Below are 18,660 nucleotides of genomic sequence, written 5' to 3' on the forward strand. Positions count from 1 at the left end.
ATCAAATAAATTATTTATTATATTATTAAACAGGGAAAAAAATGACATTCATAAAATTTAGGACATCCATCTCATGATTTCAGAAAAATAAAAGTTATATATTTTATTCATTTTTTTAGTTAATGTTTCATCTCAAAGCGTTCATTATTTAACCTAAATCAATTTATTATATTTAATAAAATTAAATTATAAATGTTTGCAGAAGGTACAGAAAGAAAAAAAAAAAAGAAAGAAAAATTTGAATCTATTTAATTAAATTTGATTATATTTTAAAAACAAGTTGACAGATTAATGTTGCTTTGGTGTTTGTGCTCCTGTGAAGCTCCGGTCCCTGCAGGAGGAGTCCTGCAGTTTATTTTAATAAACTGGAGGAAACCAGAGCGTCCCGTCACACCGAACAGAGCAGTGCGCACCCAGACGGCGCCGTGATTTAAAACATCACTATTTGATGAAGACTGTCTGGCTGCAGACTGAAATCACTCCACGGCCGAACAAACATCAGCCGGCCTCTCTCTCCTCCGCTCATTTAGCCCCTCTCCTTTCGATGACAATTACCAAACAGCTGGATGCAGACACACACACACACACACACGCGCGCACACACACACACACACCTTCAGCGGGGTGGGAAACTCCCTCCGCTGCGCGTCAGGCGGCTTCACAGCTGTCCACATCTGGCAGACGTCACCAGCGGCTCTGCTGAGTGTGAGATGAAGAGCGAGCCGGATGAAATTACAGCACCACCCGCCTCCACCCGCCGCTACAAACAAAACCAGCCGCTCACCCGTCGCCCTCCAGCAGCAGCCAGAAGCCGGAGAGCTCGGGAGCCAGCTGCGGCCGTCATTCTCCACAGCGAGCGGTGAGAACGCCTCCACCTCCGCCTCTCCTGTCCGCCGGAATGCGGCGGTCTTTAAACCCCCTTCAGGCCAGACCTGCTGCTCCTGTGTGAGGGCAGCTCGATCGTCAGAGGTCCGACAGTTTGACCTCCTCGCTCTTCACGGTTTGACCCGTTTCAGCCTGAAGCTGCTCCGCAGAGACAGAATCATGATCACATGATCAGTTTTCAGTGCAGCGCTCACTGCGAGGCTGGGATTCGAACCCGGATCCACCACAGTCCAGATCAAGATTTAACCAAACGTGCCACATGGGGGGAAGCAGAGTAACACACTCATCATCACTGTGAATCCTTAATGGACGGATGGTGCACACACAAGTGTGTGTGTATCATTTCAAGTGGAAAATCAATACTATGGAAGATTTTCCCTCTGAGATTAATGAAGCTAGAACGATAACGAGACTAGACAGTAATTATTAAAATTGACAGGAGAAGGACATAATCTCAAAAAATCAGCTCGAATCTACGATTACAAAACCATGTTAAGAACCAAGGAAAGTGTTTTGATAAAGTCACAACATATCGACGTTAAAAACTCATTTAGCTAAAACACAAGCGCCGTTTTCCATGAGATACGTGTTGTTGTGTGTGTGTGTGTGTGTGTGTGTGTGTGTGTGTGTGTGTGTGTGTGTGTGTGTGTGTGTGTGTGTGTGTGTGGTACGAGCACCAGATGAGGTTTTCCTCTCAGTCTAATTAATTCGACTGAAGATAAACAGTGTTTCTTCTCTTGACTCCAACTTTCTTACAAAAGTTCAAACTCGTCACTTTTCTGAGAAAACGAATAAAAACACCATCTCTGAACCGAGTCAGCCTGAAGATCCCGTCTGTCTCTAATCCAGATTACAGAAAGGCTGACATTCAGTCCCAAACACGACCGACACCGCCGTACGCCTCTCGGTGGTTACCATGGAAACAATCCAGGACGTCGACTCCGTACCGCTTCCTGATAGTTTAAATGTCACAACAAACTCTACAGTCGTCCAGGAGGATCCAGGCAGAGCAGAGGAAGCAGGATGGATGGAAGAGGTGAAACGATTCAAAGAGAATCGCCGTCCTGCGGCGGGAACCGAGTTCGAGAAGCGGACGATCGGATCGGCTGAAAAACACAAAGTGGAAGAAGATCCAGAAGGAGAACAGCGGCTCCTCTCCCCTCCTCCTCCAGTGCTCCAGAGAACGCCACCCTTCAGCTCTGAGCGGACACTGATCTCCCAGCAGTCACTTCGGGCTGGGGGGGGGGGGTTGATTGATGAAGCAGCTGTGCACAGCTGCGGCGTGCCCCCCACCTCACCGACACAGCTGCCACGCCCTCGACCCGACATTTCACGGGCGTTAGCGCCACACCGACGCGGCATGCCTTTCCAGTGAGCCCTTTACCCAGCATGCACTGCACTGTGGGTGAACCCCCGCTGGAGGATGGAGGCAGAGAGGCTGCACAATTTCATGGCAGCAGCCGGAGGGCAGGGGTGGGGTGGGGGTGGGCAACCCGCTCAGTTCCCTGCAGAGAAGATCCACGAGAGCAGCTGGGGGTTAATGCCTTGCTCCAGGGCACTTGTTTTCCACTGGAGGATAGGACGGCTGGTGGGGGGGGGGGTATGTTTAACATCCCCACTCAGATGTCTCCAGCTGAATCCATGAGTCAGCCTTCGGTGTGACGGTTTATCCGGTCATCTGGGAAACGGCGTGGTGCGTTCAAGAGCAACTGGGACGTGGGAGGGATCACCAGTCTGCCTGGAAGGCTGCCGAACCAGCGCCAAGATGCTGACGTGACGTCCATCAAAGACACAAACGTGGCGTCCTCACTGCAGATGTCCCGTTGTGTGGAACTCAACGTGCAGAGTAAACCCAGCATCCGGCGCCGCTTCCCTCACAGCCTGAGCTGAAGGATCAAGTCGTTCTTCATGAAGTCTGGGGGGAGCGCCGTCCCGTCACTGGACGGACTCGCTGCAGCCGCCTTTGGCAGACGGCAGAGGAGCGTCAGTAAGCCGGCCGGGGGAACGCCGGCAGCGGTCGGTCTCCTAAGCCTTTGAGAAGTGGAAAACACCGCCACTGTTCTCCCGGCGCGATGGGGGAATAGCGATTTTCCACCGAGCATCATATCAGCCGGCGAACAGCATGAGGGGCTGCGGGGCCGCCGTCTGAGCGGGCCGAGTCACGTGTTCGGACTGAAACACAGACGGGCGACTCGTGGAGCTTAGCAGCTCCCACAAGAAACAAATCCGTCCAAAACAATGAGGGAGATTTATGTGTTGTGGACGTTCGCAGATGATTCCTTATTCTACTGAAACTGTTCTCGGTCACGGCGTCGACCGACTGCAGTTTCAACGACGCTCCAAAAAACCCACAAAGATTCAAACCAGCTAATTGTCTTCTCTCTGCTATTAGCACCGCATTCACACACATACACACACTCTCATTCACACATTTAAAGGCACAATATGTCAACTTCAAAAGCAAATTTCATCTCTGACTCCGCGGTGTTGTAGTACCGCTTCGTACCACAAGGGGGTACGGAGAGTCCAGGTTCAGATACAGACAGAAGGAGTGGAAAACCCAAACTGTGAGGTGAGGACAGACCACCTTTAGGGACCGGAAATAAAGATACGGCAGTAACACTGACGTCTGGTGAAGAGAGAATCGCTGCTGACGCAGCAGCGAGGAAACAAACCGACGAGTGACGTTTCCTCTGCAAGATGGCTGCAGAGCGAGTGGAAATCCTCGGTTTGGTCCCCGTCTGAGTCCACGGCGAGCCGCTGTCCTCCAAACTGAACACCGAGACAAAAGGCTGCGATTAACTTGGGCCGAAAAACGGGGCATTAATATTTGCGGGGACGAGGCCGGGAGCCGTGAAAGGAGGAGGAATTATGCGGCGCGCTGAGCTCCATTGTGTCTCTGGCAGCGTCAGCAGCACAGGCAGGCGGCGGTTTGAATCCCGGCACACGTGACGGGAGGCAGCTTCAAATGCCTGCATCGCCATATGACCACTGCTGGGTGTGTGTGAGACATCATTGTTTGCTAATCTGCGAGGTGTTTTTGCAGTGAGAGTACCACCCATGTGTGTGTGTGTGCATTTAGAGAGGCAGTGGAACATCAAAGGGGAGTGGTGAGGGACTATTAAACACACACACACGCACACACACACACGCACACACACACACACACTGCTGCTGCAGGGGTTTCTATTGCATCAGAAGAGGAGGCGAGACTCTCCGACTCCCCGTGAGGAAGAGGAGCGATAACCAATCCAGCGTGAGCTGCGGAGCGGGAACAAATGGGAGGAGACGGCTGAAAAAAAAAAAAAAAGCAGCATGTTTGTTGTCACCAGCTCAGACGAGAGCGATGTGACGAGAGAGCAGCTGTCGCCGAGCACGGCGGGATGGAAACACGCCGAGCATGAAGGTAAAGCATCAGGAGGCTGTTTCCTAACAGGGACTCTCTAGAATGTGCACATTTACAGCAGGGCCGCCGCCAACGAACCGGGAACCGCAAAAAATGGCTCGATCTGAGCCATTTCATCTGTTTTTCAACAAACGGTTGATTGACGGTTCCCGTGTCTCCGGGATCAATCAAAAGCTCTTCAAATCAAAGGCTTTTTTTAAACGCTGTTAAAAAAACATTTCAGTATTGTTCTCACTCTATTACGATCTGGATCCGTTCAATAAAGTGTTCATAAGAAGCACACAGCTGGATTATTAGCTGCGCTGTCAGCACGGTGCGGGTCGCTCATTAACTTCAGAGGAATTAACATCAACTACATCAGAGGAGGGTGTTGATGGTCAGTGAGGGGAGCAGCGCTGCGTGTTGTCAGTGTTCCCTGCTTCGACACGCCTGAATTTAATGAACACATGAAGATGAAGCTCTGCAGAAAGCCGGAGAACAAATCCACTGGTATGATCAGCTGACTTCAAGTGAGGAGCTCGATGAAACGCTGCAGGAACGAGGCCCTCGAGGACCGGGAGGGTTCACCCCGAACTAGAGGGAGGAAGATGCTCTATGATCTGGATGCTTGTGGTGGAAGATGCTCTATAATCTGGATTTTAACACTTCTTGACAGAAATGACCAACAGACAGTGAGCAAAAAAACAAAAAAACAAAAAACAAAATCTGAGTTGAATTACTACATGCTGAAGCTAAACGCTATTTAAGCTAAGCACTGCTCCTGTGGATACAGGCTAATGCTAACACTAATGCGTAGTTCAGATTAACGAGGCTCCTCCTCCAGTAAACAGGAGTTCAGTGAAATAGTGACCATGAAGACATAAAGCTACGGCTAACGCTAACAGGCGGTTCACGAGAACACAGCCGTGACACAAAGGTTTCCATGAAGGATTAAAGTTCGTAATAGTAACTAGTTACTTGTTTTTCTTTCCCCTCTGGCTCATTCCTCCAGCAGATCCTCGTTAGCCTCCCGGAGTCCGACACTTTCCTCTTCAACAACACACTTTATTGATCCCCGATGGCCGATTCATGTGCAGCTTCTCCGGTTCGCACAAACAGCCACTACTCACTGCAGTTAAACTGTCAAGAGTCGAACGAAGAGCAAGGCAGGAACGGTGGAAGTGAGACGAACGGGCGGACCGGCAAGACGCTTCGCTTCCCAGGGTTTCTGCAGCAGCGCGGCTCCGCGGCGTCGTTAGCTTTGGTTTCATCCTCGTGTGAAATGAGGTGAACCTGTTCGACGCCGAAGCTCCCGCATTGTTCGGCGAGAGGAAACCCGCCGCGGGGTTTTGGATGGGCTGTATCAGCAGCCGGTATGCAAAGAGGCGCTCAGATTATCAGCCGCTCCTCTGGTTAAGATGCTGTAAGCGGCGGTAAGTGCTGAGGCGAGCAGGAGAATCTCCCCGAGGCGCGGGTCACGCAGGTCTCCACAGGCTGAGCTGGAACTAATGATGCTTCAGAGCTGCTCCTCATCTCCCACAATCCCACACCAGATCCAACACCCACACTCACTTTTCAGACACGTTTTGATTCCCTGCACCTGCTCATGAGCAACGGCTTCCTGCACGTCAGTCTGATTGGACTGACCCTGCCAGTCGTCTCTCAGGGTAAAGAGAGCCCACGGTTCTGGGCGAACGTCTGTTCCAGTCTTTATTTGTGTCTCTGCTGAGATCTGTCTGCGTCAGTCAAACTTTGTGTGTGTAATTAGATTTGTGAGTGTGTAACATCGTTTATGTGCGTGTAATGTGTTTAATGTGTGTGTGTGTGTGTGAGGTGAGACGTGTGTAAATATCCGCCTCACACACACACCTCACACTCTGGATGTGGAACTCTGCAGCGAAGTCAACAGGACAAACACACTTCAGCTGAAAGTTCCATCAGCCCTCTGAACCTGAAGCTTTCATCACATTAGATTTATTCTGCCAGACGAAAGACAAATAGAACCAAATGGAACATCGAAAGGTTAGAAGTTAGGAGTTTCCATATGCCAGGTCAGATTAGTTTATGAAAAATTCTAATTAATGAGACCAGACTGGATTAGATTACATTACATTATATTAAATAACATCAAACTAAACTAATATTAATGACTTTTATTTCATTGCATTAGATCAGATAATCAGATTACATCAAAGAGATCACAACAGATCAGACTGCATTACTTTAGATTAGCCCAGATTACAACAGGTCAAGTCACATAACATATTATATAAAGCAGAATAAACTATCAGATTAGATTAAATAAAAGCAGATTACATGACTTCAATTCACTACACCAAACCATCCAAAATGGCTCCTGGGTTCCTCAAATATTTGCTTCATAATGAAAGATATCCAAGACTGATGGCAAAATGTCAAAGGTCAAGCTCAAGTGCGGCCTAACCTCATCAAAAACTAGTCCCAAATACATTTAAAACTGTTTTCAAAACAGTCCTGAAAACTATGACAAACTACCCATAAATATGTCAACAACTGGTCTAAAAATGTTCAAAATCAGTCTCAAATAAATCCAAAACTTCTCAAGAACTACTTTCAAATACGTCTGAAACTATTCTGTAAAACTCCAAAAATATAATCACATCAATCACAAACGCATCTAAAACTATAAACATTCTCTCAACAGAAAATGAATCTCAAATGTCTAAAATTAACTCTTCGTCAATCATGTTTTCAATTTTCCGCTCGTCAATCAATCCGTTGTTTAAAACAAAGAGCGTCGCGGTTCACTTCCTTCCATCGGAGAACCCATCACAGAGACACGGCGGCTCGCGGAACCGCAGAGTTAATAAGAGTTAAAGCTCGAACCGAGGATCCCAGCAGAGGAAAACACAAGCAGCCATGCAAGAGACGCAACAATGGAGGGATTCTGTCAAAGAGACAAACACACAAACAATGAAACAGACAAACACACAAACACAAATGCTGCCAGCACTGACCTTGAAGCTCCAGTAGTTCGGCTGCTGCTTGGAGGAAGAGGAGGAAGAGGAGGAGGAGGAGGAGGAGGAGGAGGGATGAAGAGGGGAGAAAAGAAAGAGAAAGTTACTGTTTGTTGCTGAACACAAAGAAAGAAGTCAGAGAGGAAAGGCAAACGGCTGCAACGTTTCTCAGGTTTCATGTTTTCTGAGCCGAGACCCTAGAAGTGGCCCAAACCCGCCGGGAGGCCGTGAACCCCGGCGAGCAAACCGTCCGCCAGTCGCGGCCTCGGCCGCCAGAGGAGCTGCGTCGTCCTCCGCTGCCATCATAATCGGACTTTAATTGCTTGTAATTGCTTCTCAGCAATTAATCAAATGTTTACAGAGACTCCCCGGCTCTGACAGCGGCGGCGGCGACCCGGGCGGCTCCTGAGCGCGGCGCCGCCGGATGGCGAGCGTCAGGATTAACGTGGCGCCGCATTACGAACCCGTCACTGCTCAGGTAGATCCTAAACTCTCTGAGCTCGGCTGTTTCAGTTCATTCACAATGAAGGCGAATGGCTCTAATGACTCATTACAAACACACACAGCCAGTTCTGCAAAAGGTCAAACAATCGTCTCAGACGGCGCGACGCTGCGGAGTTTAGAAAACATTTAGTTAGCGAGCGATGGAGGGTTCATATTCACTATTTGTGGCGCTGTTATGAGTGAAGGAGCTGAAATTCTGCAGGAGGTTCCACCAGGTCTTGGAAGGACGAGGAATGATGTCTTTTATTTTTATCATTTTCTAATTTTTCCACTTTGACCCTTTAATCTAATTGATATTACTGTTATTACTGTGTTATTACCGTGTTATTACAGTGTTACTACCATCCCAAATCGCCTGATGGGGTTTACTCTCTGTGAAACCTGCTGAGAACAAAGCCGGATTAACGTGAACATCTGAAGCTTTGAGCGGAGAGAATCTGATTCCTCAGCTCCTCTCAGTTCTTCCTGAATGAAGGTTAGAAAGCCGCTCTTCATCTGAATGACTTCCACTCGTCGACCGACTGAACCAGCTGAATGAATGAAAAACCTTTTTTTTCCCATCTCTACAGAAGGAAATCGTATCGCAGACACACAAAAGATGGCGGCGGCGGCGGTGAACCGGAGCGTCCTTGTGAGCCGGCGGCGAGGCCGTTCGGATGAGCGAGGAACACTTTCAGCCGAGTTCACCTTGATTCCTCACTTTATTTATTTTGATTTTCTTATTTAGCACAAATCTAAAAATAGCGTTAACGGCTGAAGCAGCTTCTGGAAAAGTTTCGGAAACAGTTTGCAGGTCTTTTCATTTCCAGCGACGTCCTGCTTTGCGTCTGATATTGCCACAAATATTTGCTCAGCTCTCTCAGAGAAAGAATGAGTCGCACAAAAATCTGAAATGCCGGATTATAATTCTAAAAACTCACACATTTCAAAACCTCATAATATTAAAGCCTGACAGTGACTGACAGACGCCGTCCTCCCTGAACCTCGGTGGATTCAGAGGGCGGGCCTGGCTCGCTCCCTCCCAACGCTTCCTGGATTCTAACGCTTCCTCAGCCGCTCGTGTTTCACCATCGCAGGCTGCCGTCTCACGTTTTCTGATCTCGGGAGGTTTGAACGCCAGAAGTCTGCAAATCTGCAAAATGTCTGTCACAACAAACGATTTGCAGCCGCTGAGTGAGAGTGAGAGGCGCCGCGCTGCGCCGCGCCGGCGTTCACAGGCGGAGATCTGCACGCCATCAAACGTTCAAGGATCAATTAGGAAGTTCGCAGGCGGGAAAACATCCACATCATGCTAAAATCTGCCCTTTCTGTTGAGAATAAAGCCTCTAAATATGCAGCAGAACGCTCAGATTTAGAGCTATAATCTGTGTTTTCAGATTTTTATCATATTTCAACACAGTTTTGCTAAAATTAGAAGCTTCTGGAGTCAAAACGATGAAAAAAAAAACTACTTTGCGTCTTCGTTACTGAACCAGAAACATTTGAATCATTTTTGAAGACGCTGACTCAAAACGCTGCGTTCACTGACAGTAAGCAGCAACAATTAGATTCACATCCCTGTTAAAAAAGCAAAGACTTGTGGAATGTGGAGCAGCTGATCGGTGGTTACTCCACGCTGCGAGTGGGAAAACCTGCTGTTCACAGCTCAGATGGAACGGAGGAAGGAAAACACCGTGCAGCTCAGACACTCGAGATGAGTAAAAACACTGTGTTCACAAAACTTCTAGGACATAAACCCCATTAAACACTCAGCGGTGGTCAAACAAGTGGCTCCTGGCACCAGAACTGGCCCTCCTCAGGCCTCCTCAGCGCTGGCGTGGCTAGCGCTGCGGCTAGCGCTACGGCTAGCTCTTCATTTACGCTGTGATCTGAGGACTCGACCAACTCGTCACACAAGACGCCTCACCAGAATTCATTCAGGAGCATTTAAAATCAGGTGCGATCGTTAAACACTGATTCAAAAGACTGTAACCACAGACGCTGTTTGAATTATTGATCGCTGAACGGCACCCGGGTTCCACCTGTTTTCGGAGCGTTCGGACTGTAACTGATGGCGTCTGGTCCAGACTGCACGTCTCCCGCCGACTGACCCGTTTTCTTAGTGCTTCATTAACCGAGTCGTTCACTTTCAGAGACTGGGAACCAAGTTTTTAGCAGAGAATGATGGAGGCTCCTTTTTACGAGGCGTTTGAGGACCACGGCACATACATCAGTGTTTATGGAGCTGTGGCCGCTTCCTGTTTATGAGCCCGGCATCAACGAGGCGTCAAACACTGACAATAGATTCTCTTTTATTCGCTCGCAGGAATCTGCACTAACTGCGGCTCTTAAAGGGCTTTTTTTTGTGTTTGCTGGAGTCTGGAAGCTCGTTTGTGACGGATCTGGATCAGGACCCGTCTGCAGACGCAGACGAGCGACTCCGCTCGCAAGTTTGCGATCGGTAAACGAGCCTCTTATTAAACTCGCGTCAGACAACTTTCCCACTTTGCTCTTCCACGGGAAATCTAAATCCCTCGTGGGATTACTCCTCAAATATATAAAACTAACAACCTCTGCTACCTCCAGCTGCCGCTTTGAAGCCGTCTCACGCGGCGGAGTCGTAATTACGGGCTGACAAGCGGGAGATGGGCGTGATGGCGATCAGCGTCCTGCCAGAGAGAAGCAAACAGCTGATCCTGAGGACGGCATCACCGTCTCACGGTGAGACCCCCCCCTCCCCGCACCAACAAGCGCACCTCCTCCAGGACATTAACCACCCCCCCCTCCAGGGCGCCGTGACTCAGTGATTACTGCCAGTGATTCTTCTCAATCACTCCAGCTGAAATCCCGAGGCGCACATATGAACAGAGACAGACGGGGGATGGGGGAGGTGGGGGGGGGGGGGGTAATGCATGAATGACCCGCATGCCAAGTAGCCATCTTTGTGCCCACCTTCCCCTCCACCCGCCTCCTCCACCGTGTCAGCCCCACAACGCCGCACGTGCACTCGCTCGTTCACTCGCTCCCACACAACACGCAGCGGCGGCGGCGGCCCGGACACACCTGGCCGGCACCTGCAGGTCAGCCAAACGAGCGCACCCTCCCAAAAACATGACAGTCTCAGTCAGGACACGGTCCGGTCTACCTGCATCGCCCTCAACACACACGCACATGCACGCACACACAGGCACACACACTCACTCACACACACACACACGCACCGCGTCATGCAGAAACGCCTCGGCTGTGGATGGAAGGACGGGGTTAGAGGAGAGTTACCGTCGCTGCCACTTAATGACGCCGCATCCTCCCGCCGCTCCACACGCCTCCCCCTTCCTCCTCCCCCCTCTCCATCCCTCGCTCTCTCTCGCTCTCTCTCTCTCCTTCACTGCGGCTCCGTCTCGTCCTCCTCGCGCCCCGAGCCGAGGATCTGCCACAGTTGCCCCTCGCTGGTACCCGTAGTGGCGGCGGAGAGGCAGTTGGCGTGTCGTCCTGCCCCCCTCCTCCCGTCCTCCCTCCTCCCTGAACGGCAGAGAGCTCCCTCCCCGTCGCTCCCTCGCTCTCCCGCCGCTCTCGCCTCTCACTCGGTACAGCCTGCGCCTCCCTTCCCCAGCTCAGCCATCGCCAACCATATGATATCACTCGATTGCCTTATATGGAGAACGGGGGGTTGCCATGACGACAGTAGACTCCACCTGTACCCCCTCCCTCCCTCCCTCTCTTTCTCTGCCTCTTTCTATCTACGTCCACCTGAGTCTGTCAGGAGGGAGATGATGTGATGAGGGTAAACAGATACAGCACATGGAGAGGAAGAGAGGAGGAGGAGGAGGAGGAGGAGGAGGAGGGGCAGAGCCTGAAGGAGGAGTCGCTCCATCACGTCGTTCGATTCGAGTCACTGATTGATTGTGAAACTGAAAAATGTTCAGTTTGAGGGTTTTTTCTTCACTGCTGCTCGAAAAGGAGGAAACTGAAAAACAGGCTGCAAATCTTCATCCTGTAGGGAAAAGACTTTATTATTAACCCTGAATTCAGCTTCTGGTCCTGGACCTCTGGTCCTGAAGGTGGATCTGGTGTTGGAGCAGCCGGTCCTGGATTTATCCCGGTTCCTCTCTGAAGTGTTTTTTTCTGGTATCTGATCAGGCGGATCAGAGCAGCATCTGTCTCGGTTCGGGACTCGGAGCAGAGCAGAGACCGGCGGGCGGAATAAAACTGGAGAAGATGAAGAGGGCAGAGCGGCGGAGAGGAACCACGAGCGGCGGAGCGGAGAGTTTCATATCGCACCACCTTTCCTCCGTCTTCTATCGCGGCCTCTGAGATAACAGCGGTTGAGAAAGAGGCCGCCGCTCGCCCAAAATGTGCAAACAGAAAGCACTCAGAGCTCCTGCTCCCCCCCCCCCCCCCCCCGGCTGCACTCTCCTCCCCACTCCCCGCCGTACGGCCGAGTCTGGATCGGCAGCCGAACACACACCCGGCTCTGACGGACGGCGGTCGCCACGTTACAGCGTCGTTTCACGAACAACTGTCAAACGTCAAGACGAGATTCTCTGGGCTCCTGGTTTCGCTCCACAGCAGGAAGTTCAAATGTATAAAGTAAATATTCGGCTAAGTTACCACAGTTCTGAGCGTCTGTAATCCTTCCTGTTTGATGCCTCAAAACACACATTGGCCCTCATTTATCAAACGATCTTTCAAACGGGTGTATATCTGAGCGGGGAGCTCATCGTACGACGGGGCTCGCGTGGCATTACAGAAACTTCCGTACCTCGCCGATCTCAGCGTTTGAATGACCGGGTGTTGATAAATGCCGCGGCTGAATTTGATCGTCATTAACATGTTACGCCCTGAAATAGTCACAGTCCCGAAGCCACGCCCACTGAGGTCAAACACGGAAAAGGAGCGATTTTGGCGAAAAAAGAAACTTTTGGGAGCTGGAAATGGATCCTGTCAGGTCTGAGGTGGACGCAAATCAGGAGGAGCTCCTCGGAAGAACAAAAACTGAAATTAAAGGGAAAAACGCTCTCTGGAGGAAGCTCGCGGCAGCGGTGAGCGCGTCACCTGAACGAACGGACACCGGCTGAGGTCTGAACAGATTATAGGTCCGTTAATTTAATTTAACCCAGATATTACAAATAATGAGGCTGACTCATGTTGTACAGCTCAGAGTTTTGTTTTGCTTAATTACGTCTCAGAGTCAGACAGCGGCACTGCCGCCCGGTCTCCTCCCCACAGCGGACCCGGTCCCACCGAGACACACACCCCCGGCACCGGACCCGGTGCCGAGCAGGACACAGGACTTAACGGGACCCAGGACTCAGGCCACCGAGGGCGGCGCATGCCACCCGCTGCCGGAAAGACAATTTATAGAAATCTTAGTCAAATGTTTGACTAAACGTCCTCTGTCTGTATTTAATCTCCCTTTAGTTCATGTTACTTTCTAGGTTACTATCATCACATCACTGATTAAATAAATCATTTGCTAAACTTTAGAGTGTATTTACATTCAGTGGCGGTTCTTCAGGTCCTGTCTCCTCCGTCCAGACCCAGTGGAGGCTCTGCTGGATCCCACATCCTCTTGTGGTGCAAGCACATCAAAAATAACTCTATCGGCCAGTGCAATATTGTGTAAAACTGCCTAAGTCACACACATTTTCGGGGATGAACAGGAACAGCAGTGTTTTTCTCGCTGGATCTGAGCGTCTGAAGCTGCTCCGCAGCAGCAGCGTGAGCGTCTTTGCGCACTGTTAAAACTGCCTCCTCTCCGTGGCAGGATCGACCAGCGGACTTATTGAATGTTAAAAATCCTTTATTAATCCCACAAGGAAGAATTGTATTAGATATTCCGTAAAGGCATCATTTTATTTATTTATTAATCTGTCCTGAATGCTGCTTGTGCTTTATGGCGTGTTTGAGATGTGCTTTATAATTATTTTCACGCTCCGCCAGGTTTTTCTGCACTGCACCGCAAGTGACTGACTGAAACTTGCGTACACGATGTCAGACCTGTCGTGAGATTTCATCTTTCCGAACGATCACCATCAAATTGATAAATAACGAACCCGTCTTTCATATAGACGTACGACGGGCGTGCGCCCGTATACCGCCGTACGACCGTTTGATAAATGAGGGCCAATGTGTCACGGTTTTAACACATTAGTTTCCACTTCCTGAGTATTCGACCTCATGTGTACGTTTCAAATTCGGGATCCATGATGTGTTGGTCATTTTTAAACATATATAGATTCATAAAACTGGTCTAGATTTATCTTCATTTTACAGCAGAAATGTGAGAAAACTGGACAAATTAGGTCTGTAGTACGAAACCCAACACAGAGAATGTGAAACTGTGCCGGAGTCGGCTTTACCTGCCGCCCGGCGCCGGCAGAGCCCTGCGACACGCCGCCCGGGCTGTTGGAGTACTTGTTCTTCTGCAGGTCCATCAGGGCGTCCCGCTGCCGCTCGATGTCCGCCTTGTGGATGCTGTTCAGGGCCTCCAGGCTCTTGGCGGCCACCGAGTTGTGGCGGCGGTCCAGCGAGGACGAGGCGAAGCCGCCGTTGGCGCTGTCGGGGAAGCGGCGCGCCCCGCGGCCGCCCGCCGCCAGGGTGTGGTAATCCCGCGGGTACTCGGCATCGCCGGCGGAGATCATGGAGCCCTTTCGCTTCTCTCGACCTGCAGCCGGGTCGGGGTGTCGGGACGGGGGGGGGGGGGGGGGGGGGGGGGGGGGGGGGGGGGGACAGGAAGTGGATTACGACTTGGCTTTGACTTCAATTCTCAAAATAAACCAGTGAATACGAACAATGACGCTTAAACCGAGGAAAATCCTTCTAAATGAGGCACAGAGCGTTTGTCAGCAGCCGGAGGACGGGATCTCCACATGCGCTCACTGCAGCGGGAGTGAGAGGCAGGGATGATGCTAATATCGCTGCACACCTCAGAGCGCACACTGCGCTGTGTAAACACACAGCGGTTAATAGGTTAGACCTTCAGGCGTGTCAAGTGAGCAGCAGCAGCAGCAGCGTTAATGTGAGAAGCGCCGGCATCCATGCACCCACTGTGTCCTTGAGCAACCGGCACACTGTACCAACAGCATACTCTCAATCTGACACACACACACACACACACAGAACTGAAACACAAACACACCTCCAGCTGGAAACTGCAGCAACATCTGCAGCGCCCCGGAGCCTCCGGGCCAGGCACACTAAGCTGTTGCCTGGCTGGATCTCCTGAGCCGAGAGGAGCCGGCGAGAGGAGGAGAGGTTTACTGTCCTCTGGTGGTCGCCCCGGCATAAAGCAGAGCCTCCTGGAGGCGACGGAGGCCGTCTGGGAGCTCAGAGGCAGAGATCTGCAACCGCTCAACATCCCCGACCAGCAACACACTGAGACCAGGATCCTGGATGTTCAAAAATCAAACACGTCTAAAACTGACTTCAAGTAGGTGATAAATCTGCACACATCAAGTCCTCCTTAAAAAAAAAAAAAAAAAACAGCTCAAATATGTAATAAATAAATAAACAAAAATGTCCACAATGTGTCTAAAAATTAGCAAAAGAAATAAAACATGAAACTAGAAACAAAGATTTCACGGTAAGCAAATGAGGCCCGACTCTATGACATCTAAAGACGTCCATGTCTGTAAGTATTTATCTAAATGAATGATTATTTTTCTGTCGCTATCCCTTTCTCAGTGGTGTTTTTCTAGTTTTATAGAAGGAAACCACTGTTCAGATGTTTGAGTTCCCGAAAGCTAAAAATATCAACAGCGAAGTCTTTTGAATTATTTATTTAATTTCATTTACAAAAAGCTCATTTTCTCCATTTCCTGGTCAGGGAGGTGTTTTTGGCGAAACCAGCCTACCTTCTCCTGCCAATTACAAAAGAACGGAATGAGGTAGAATCAAACCGCTTTTCCTTGATGAAAGAGAAGAGTCTATTCTTTATTTTAGTAGGTTCTCTGTTCACATTCTCAGAGAACTCAGCATTCTGTGGGTCTTTAAGTATCAGTCTAAACTTTTGAAAAAAAAAATCGTAAATCCATGAAAATGTGACCTGATTTTGTCATTTAATAAACCTGCTGCAGCGTGTTTGAGTTGTAATTGTCAGTTAACAGTAACAGAAATATTTCTGATATTTTATCAGCGATGTGTGGAAGTTGGTGGATTTCACTTTAAAAGCAGGAAGATTTATCACGGTTTCATTTTCACTCCATCAGTACCTTCTTTATCCTCCTGACTGACCCTGATATAAAGCCTTCTTCTACGCCTCCATGACTGTCTCCACTCGGTAATGAGCCGTGAAGCCGCGGCGAGCCGGAGCGTCACCCAGGTGACGGTAGAAAGCAGGAGGCTGAGAACAGTGTGCGGGGAGACCGGGGGGGGGGGGGGGGGGGGGGCCTTCATTTCACCACCAGGCAACACACTTCCCACCTCACACTGCTGCACAGGACACACACAGACACACACACCTGTTGCATCCCCTCATCTGACTTTCACAGATTAACACGAGATTGACTCTTAATTAACGGAGTTAAAGAAAATGAGCCCACTTTGTTCCTGATGGATTAACATTCAAACCACGCGTCGGTGTTTTAAAGGTCATATTAGACTTTCAGCCTCATGCAGGGATGAAGCTCTGGTCCTCCTCTTCCTCCTCCTCTGGTAAACAGACGTAGGTCAAACTCCAGATGGAAACAGAAAACACTGTGAGCTGAGGAGCAACGAGATCAATCCTCATTAAGAAGCATGCCGGAAATGTAACCAGTTACTTTGTTAGTCGAAAGTATCAAAAGACTAAAATGTTGAACTTCAGCCAGGAGGAAACGAAGCTCGGAGATCTGACTGTTCAACCCTCACATCCAGTCCATCCTCAATCCATTAAACCAGCCTGACGATTTTCAGGAAACCCCGTCTGGACTATGAGAACACACTCAAACACACTCAGAGACAGTGAAGGAGCTTTATAAAACACGCACCTGTTTAAAATAAAACGTTTGATAAATGATGCGTCAAAACATGCTTCACTTTAAAAGGAAACATCTGAAAAAGGCTGTGTGTTCTGGAAAGATAAAACCGTAAAAACAGCATGAGTGGAAAGTGATTATTCAGAGTTTAGAAGAAGAAAAGCTTCATTTCGCTCTCAGCTTCCTGAAAGAGAACAATCAGAAAAGCTGTGATCACTGAAGGTTTCACTGCTAAATCAATGCTTAATGGCTAAAAATGATAATGAAAGCAGCTCAGGGTCACACTGTTGGTATTTTCTACATTATATGAATTCGAAATGTGCTACGTCAGCATTATCTAAACTGCAAAAACAGAAGATCTGACCAAAAAAGTCAGATTAGCAGGTCAAATAACCATGTTTCTATTAAAGAGTTATTTTAACGTCATTAAACTAGTTCCTCAACACATTTCATAAGTTAATTTGTTTATATTATTTTCTATAAGACAGAAAACAGAAAAAAAACCAGTTAATTTAACGTCCTTCAGTCAGATTCACACTGAGCAGAAATGCTCTTATTGTGAAGGAGAGCCTGAGAACTCTGAGATCAGCCACTTTAAATAATCTGATAAACTTCAGAGGAAAAGATGATTAAGCGGCTGTTTACAAGTCGCTGCCTCGCGATGCGATCTCCCGTAACGGCTAATAACTGTGTCAGGCTGGGGAACATGTGGCCGGCTGACGGATCACTTCCAGCCATGAGGAAAAGCTGCGTTCTGGTGGTGTTTTTTTTTTTGTGATTCTTGCTCCCGGTGGTGGTTAATGGGCTGCCACCTCCTCTCCGCTCCCTCCTGGCTCCTCCTCGGTTATTACGGCGCCGCTTGCTCACAGTCCAGATGATGAATCGCCTCCTAATTGTCTGACGCTGCTCACATTGTTGCGATGCTTTTATTTTTTCTGTCTCTTTTAATTTGATGCTGTCGCCGCCGGGCCTGGTGTCGTATTTCAGCATCGCTGTCGTCGGCGGCGACATAAAACACATGCTAACGCGTCCCGGAAGCAGGGCGCCGCATTAACACGGTGCGGTGCAAGACAACATTTTCCCATATGTCCATGAACGTGTGAGGTATTCACACCGACGAGAAACGACGACAAGACGGCAGCCATGATGCTTTTCACGTTCCATTACTGCAGGGCGAAGATAATCGTAATGTAAAGACTCCCAGAAACCCCCGTCCGGCGAGGGACACCTGCTCCGGAAACAGAGTACGTATACACACACACACACACACACACACACACACACACACACACACACGTCTGGCCACATGATTCATTGGTCTGTCTTCATTACAGTGCAGGGAGACTAAGAGGTGAGTGACTGATGGCCGCCGAGCCGCCGGAGCCACATTTCATGAGTCCGGGACTCTTTCCAAACGGCTGCTCAAGGCCACGTCCAAACACTTCTTATTACACACCTCCGAGTGACTGTGTGTGTGTGTGTGTGTTTGTGTGTGTCCTTGGCTGCTGTGTGACAGAGGCCATTTGTTAGTTTTATGTTTTCTTTTATGAGCTCAGGTTTAATCGGAGCTTCTCTAGGATTTGATTCAAATTACTGAGTGTTTGCTTTGGAAGCGAGGTTTAACTGCGAGAACGAACAGGAGAACGTACAGGAGTGTGTGTGTGTGTGTGTGTGCAGCTATTGGTCTCGTTCCTGCATTCAGATTTTTTTTTTTTTTGTCACAGCTAAATGTTTCAGATCATCAAATAAATTCAAATATTAGACAAAGACCAGTAAACACTCAATTACATTTAGAAATGAGGGTTTCTATCATAAAGGCAGGAAATCAATCCAAACGGAGTCATTCCAGCTTCTCGTAAAGGCTTGACAGCAGCTGTTTCCGCTGAAGGTGGATCTACCGGTGATCAGGTTTAGAGGCTCATCACTCCTCCACACAGAGCTGCAGCTGGAGCCT

General features: G+C 49.2%; 1 protein-coding gene across 2 annotated transcripts in view; it reads right to left on the reverse strand.

The window, feature by feature from the left end:
• Positions 1-18,660, reverse strand: part of srcin1b (SRC kinase signaling inhibitor 1b) — a 61,254-nt gene that overhangs the window by 22,935 nt on the left and 19,659 nt on the right. For both annotated transcript variants that reach the window (XM_030097793.1, XM_030097794.1), the window contains exons 2-3: positions 14,112-14,416; positions 7,267-7,290 (exon numbers count right to left, since the gene is read on the reverse strand). In XM_030097793.1, coding sequence (XP_029953653.1) covers positions 7,267-7,290; positions 14,112-14,416 — 329 coding nt within the window. The remainder of the gene's footprint in view (positions 1-7,266; positions 7,291-14,111; positions 14,417-18,660) is intronic.

Source organism: Salarias fasciatus, chromosome 8, assembly GCF_902148845.1.
Source record: "Salarias fasciatus chromosome 8, fSalaFa1.1, whole genome shotgun sequence".
NCBI classification, from domain to species: Eukaryota; Metazoa; Chordata; class Actinopteri; order Blenniiformes; family Blenniidae; genus Salarias; species Salarias fasciatus.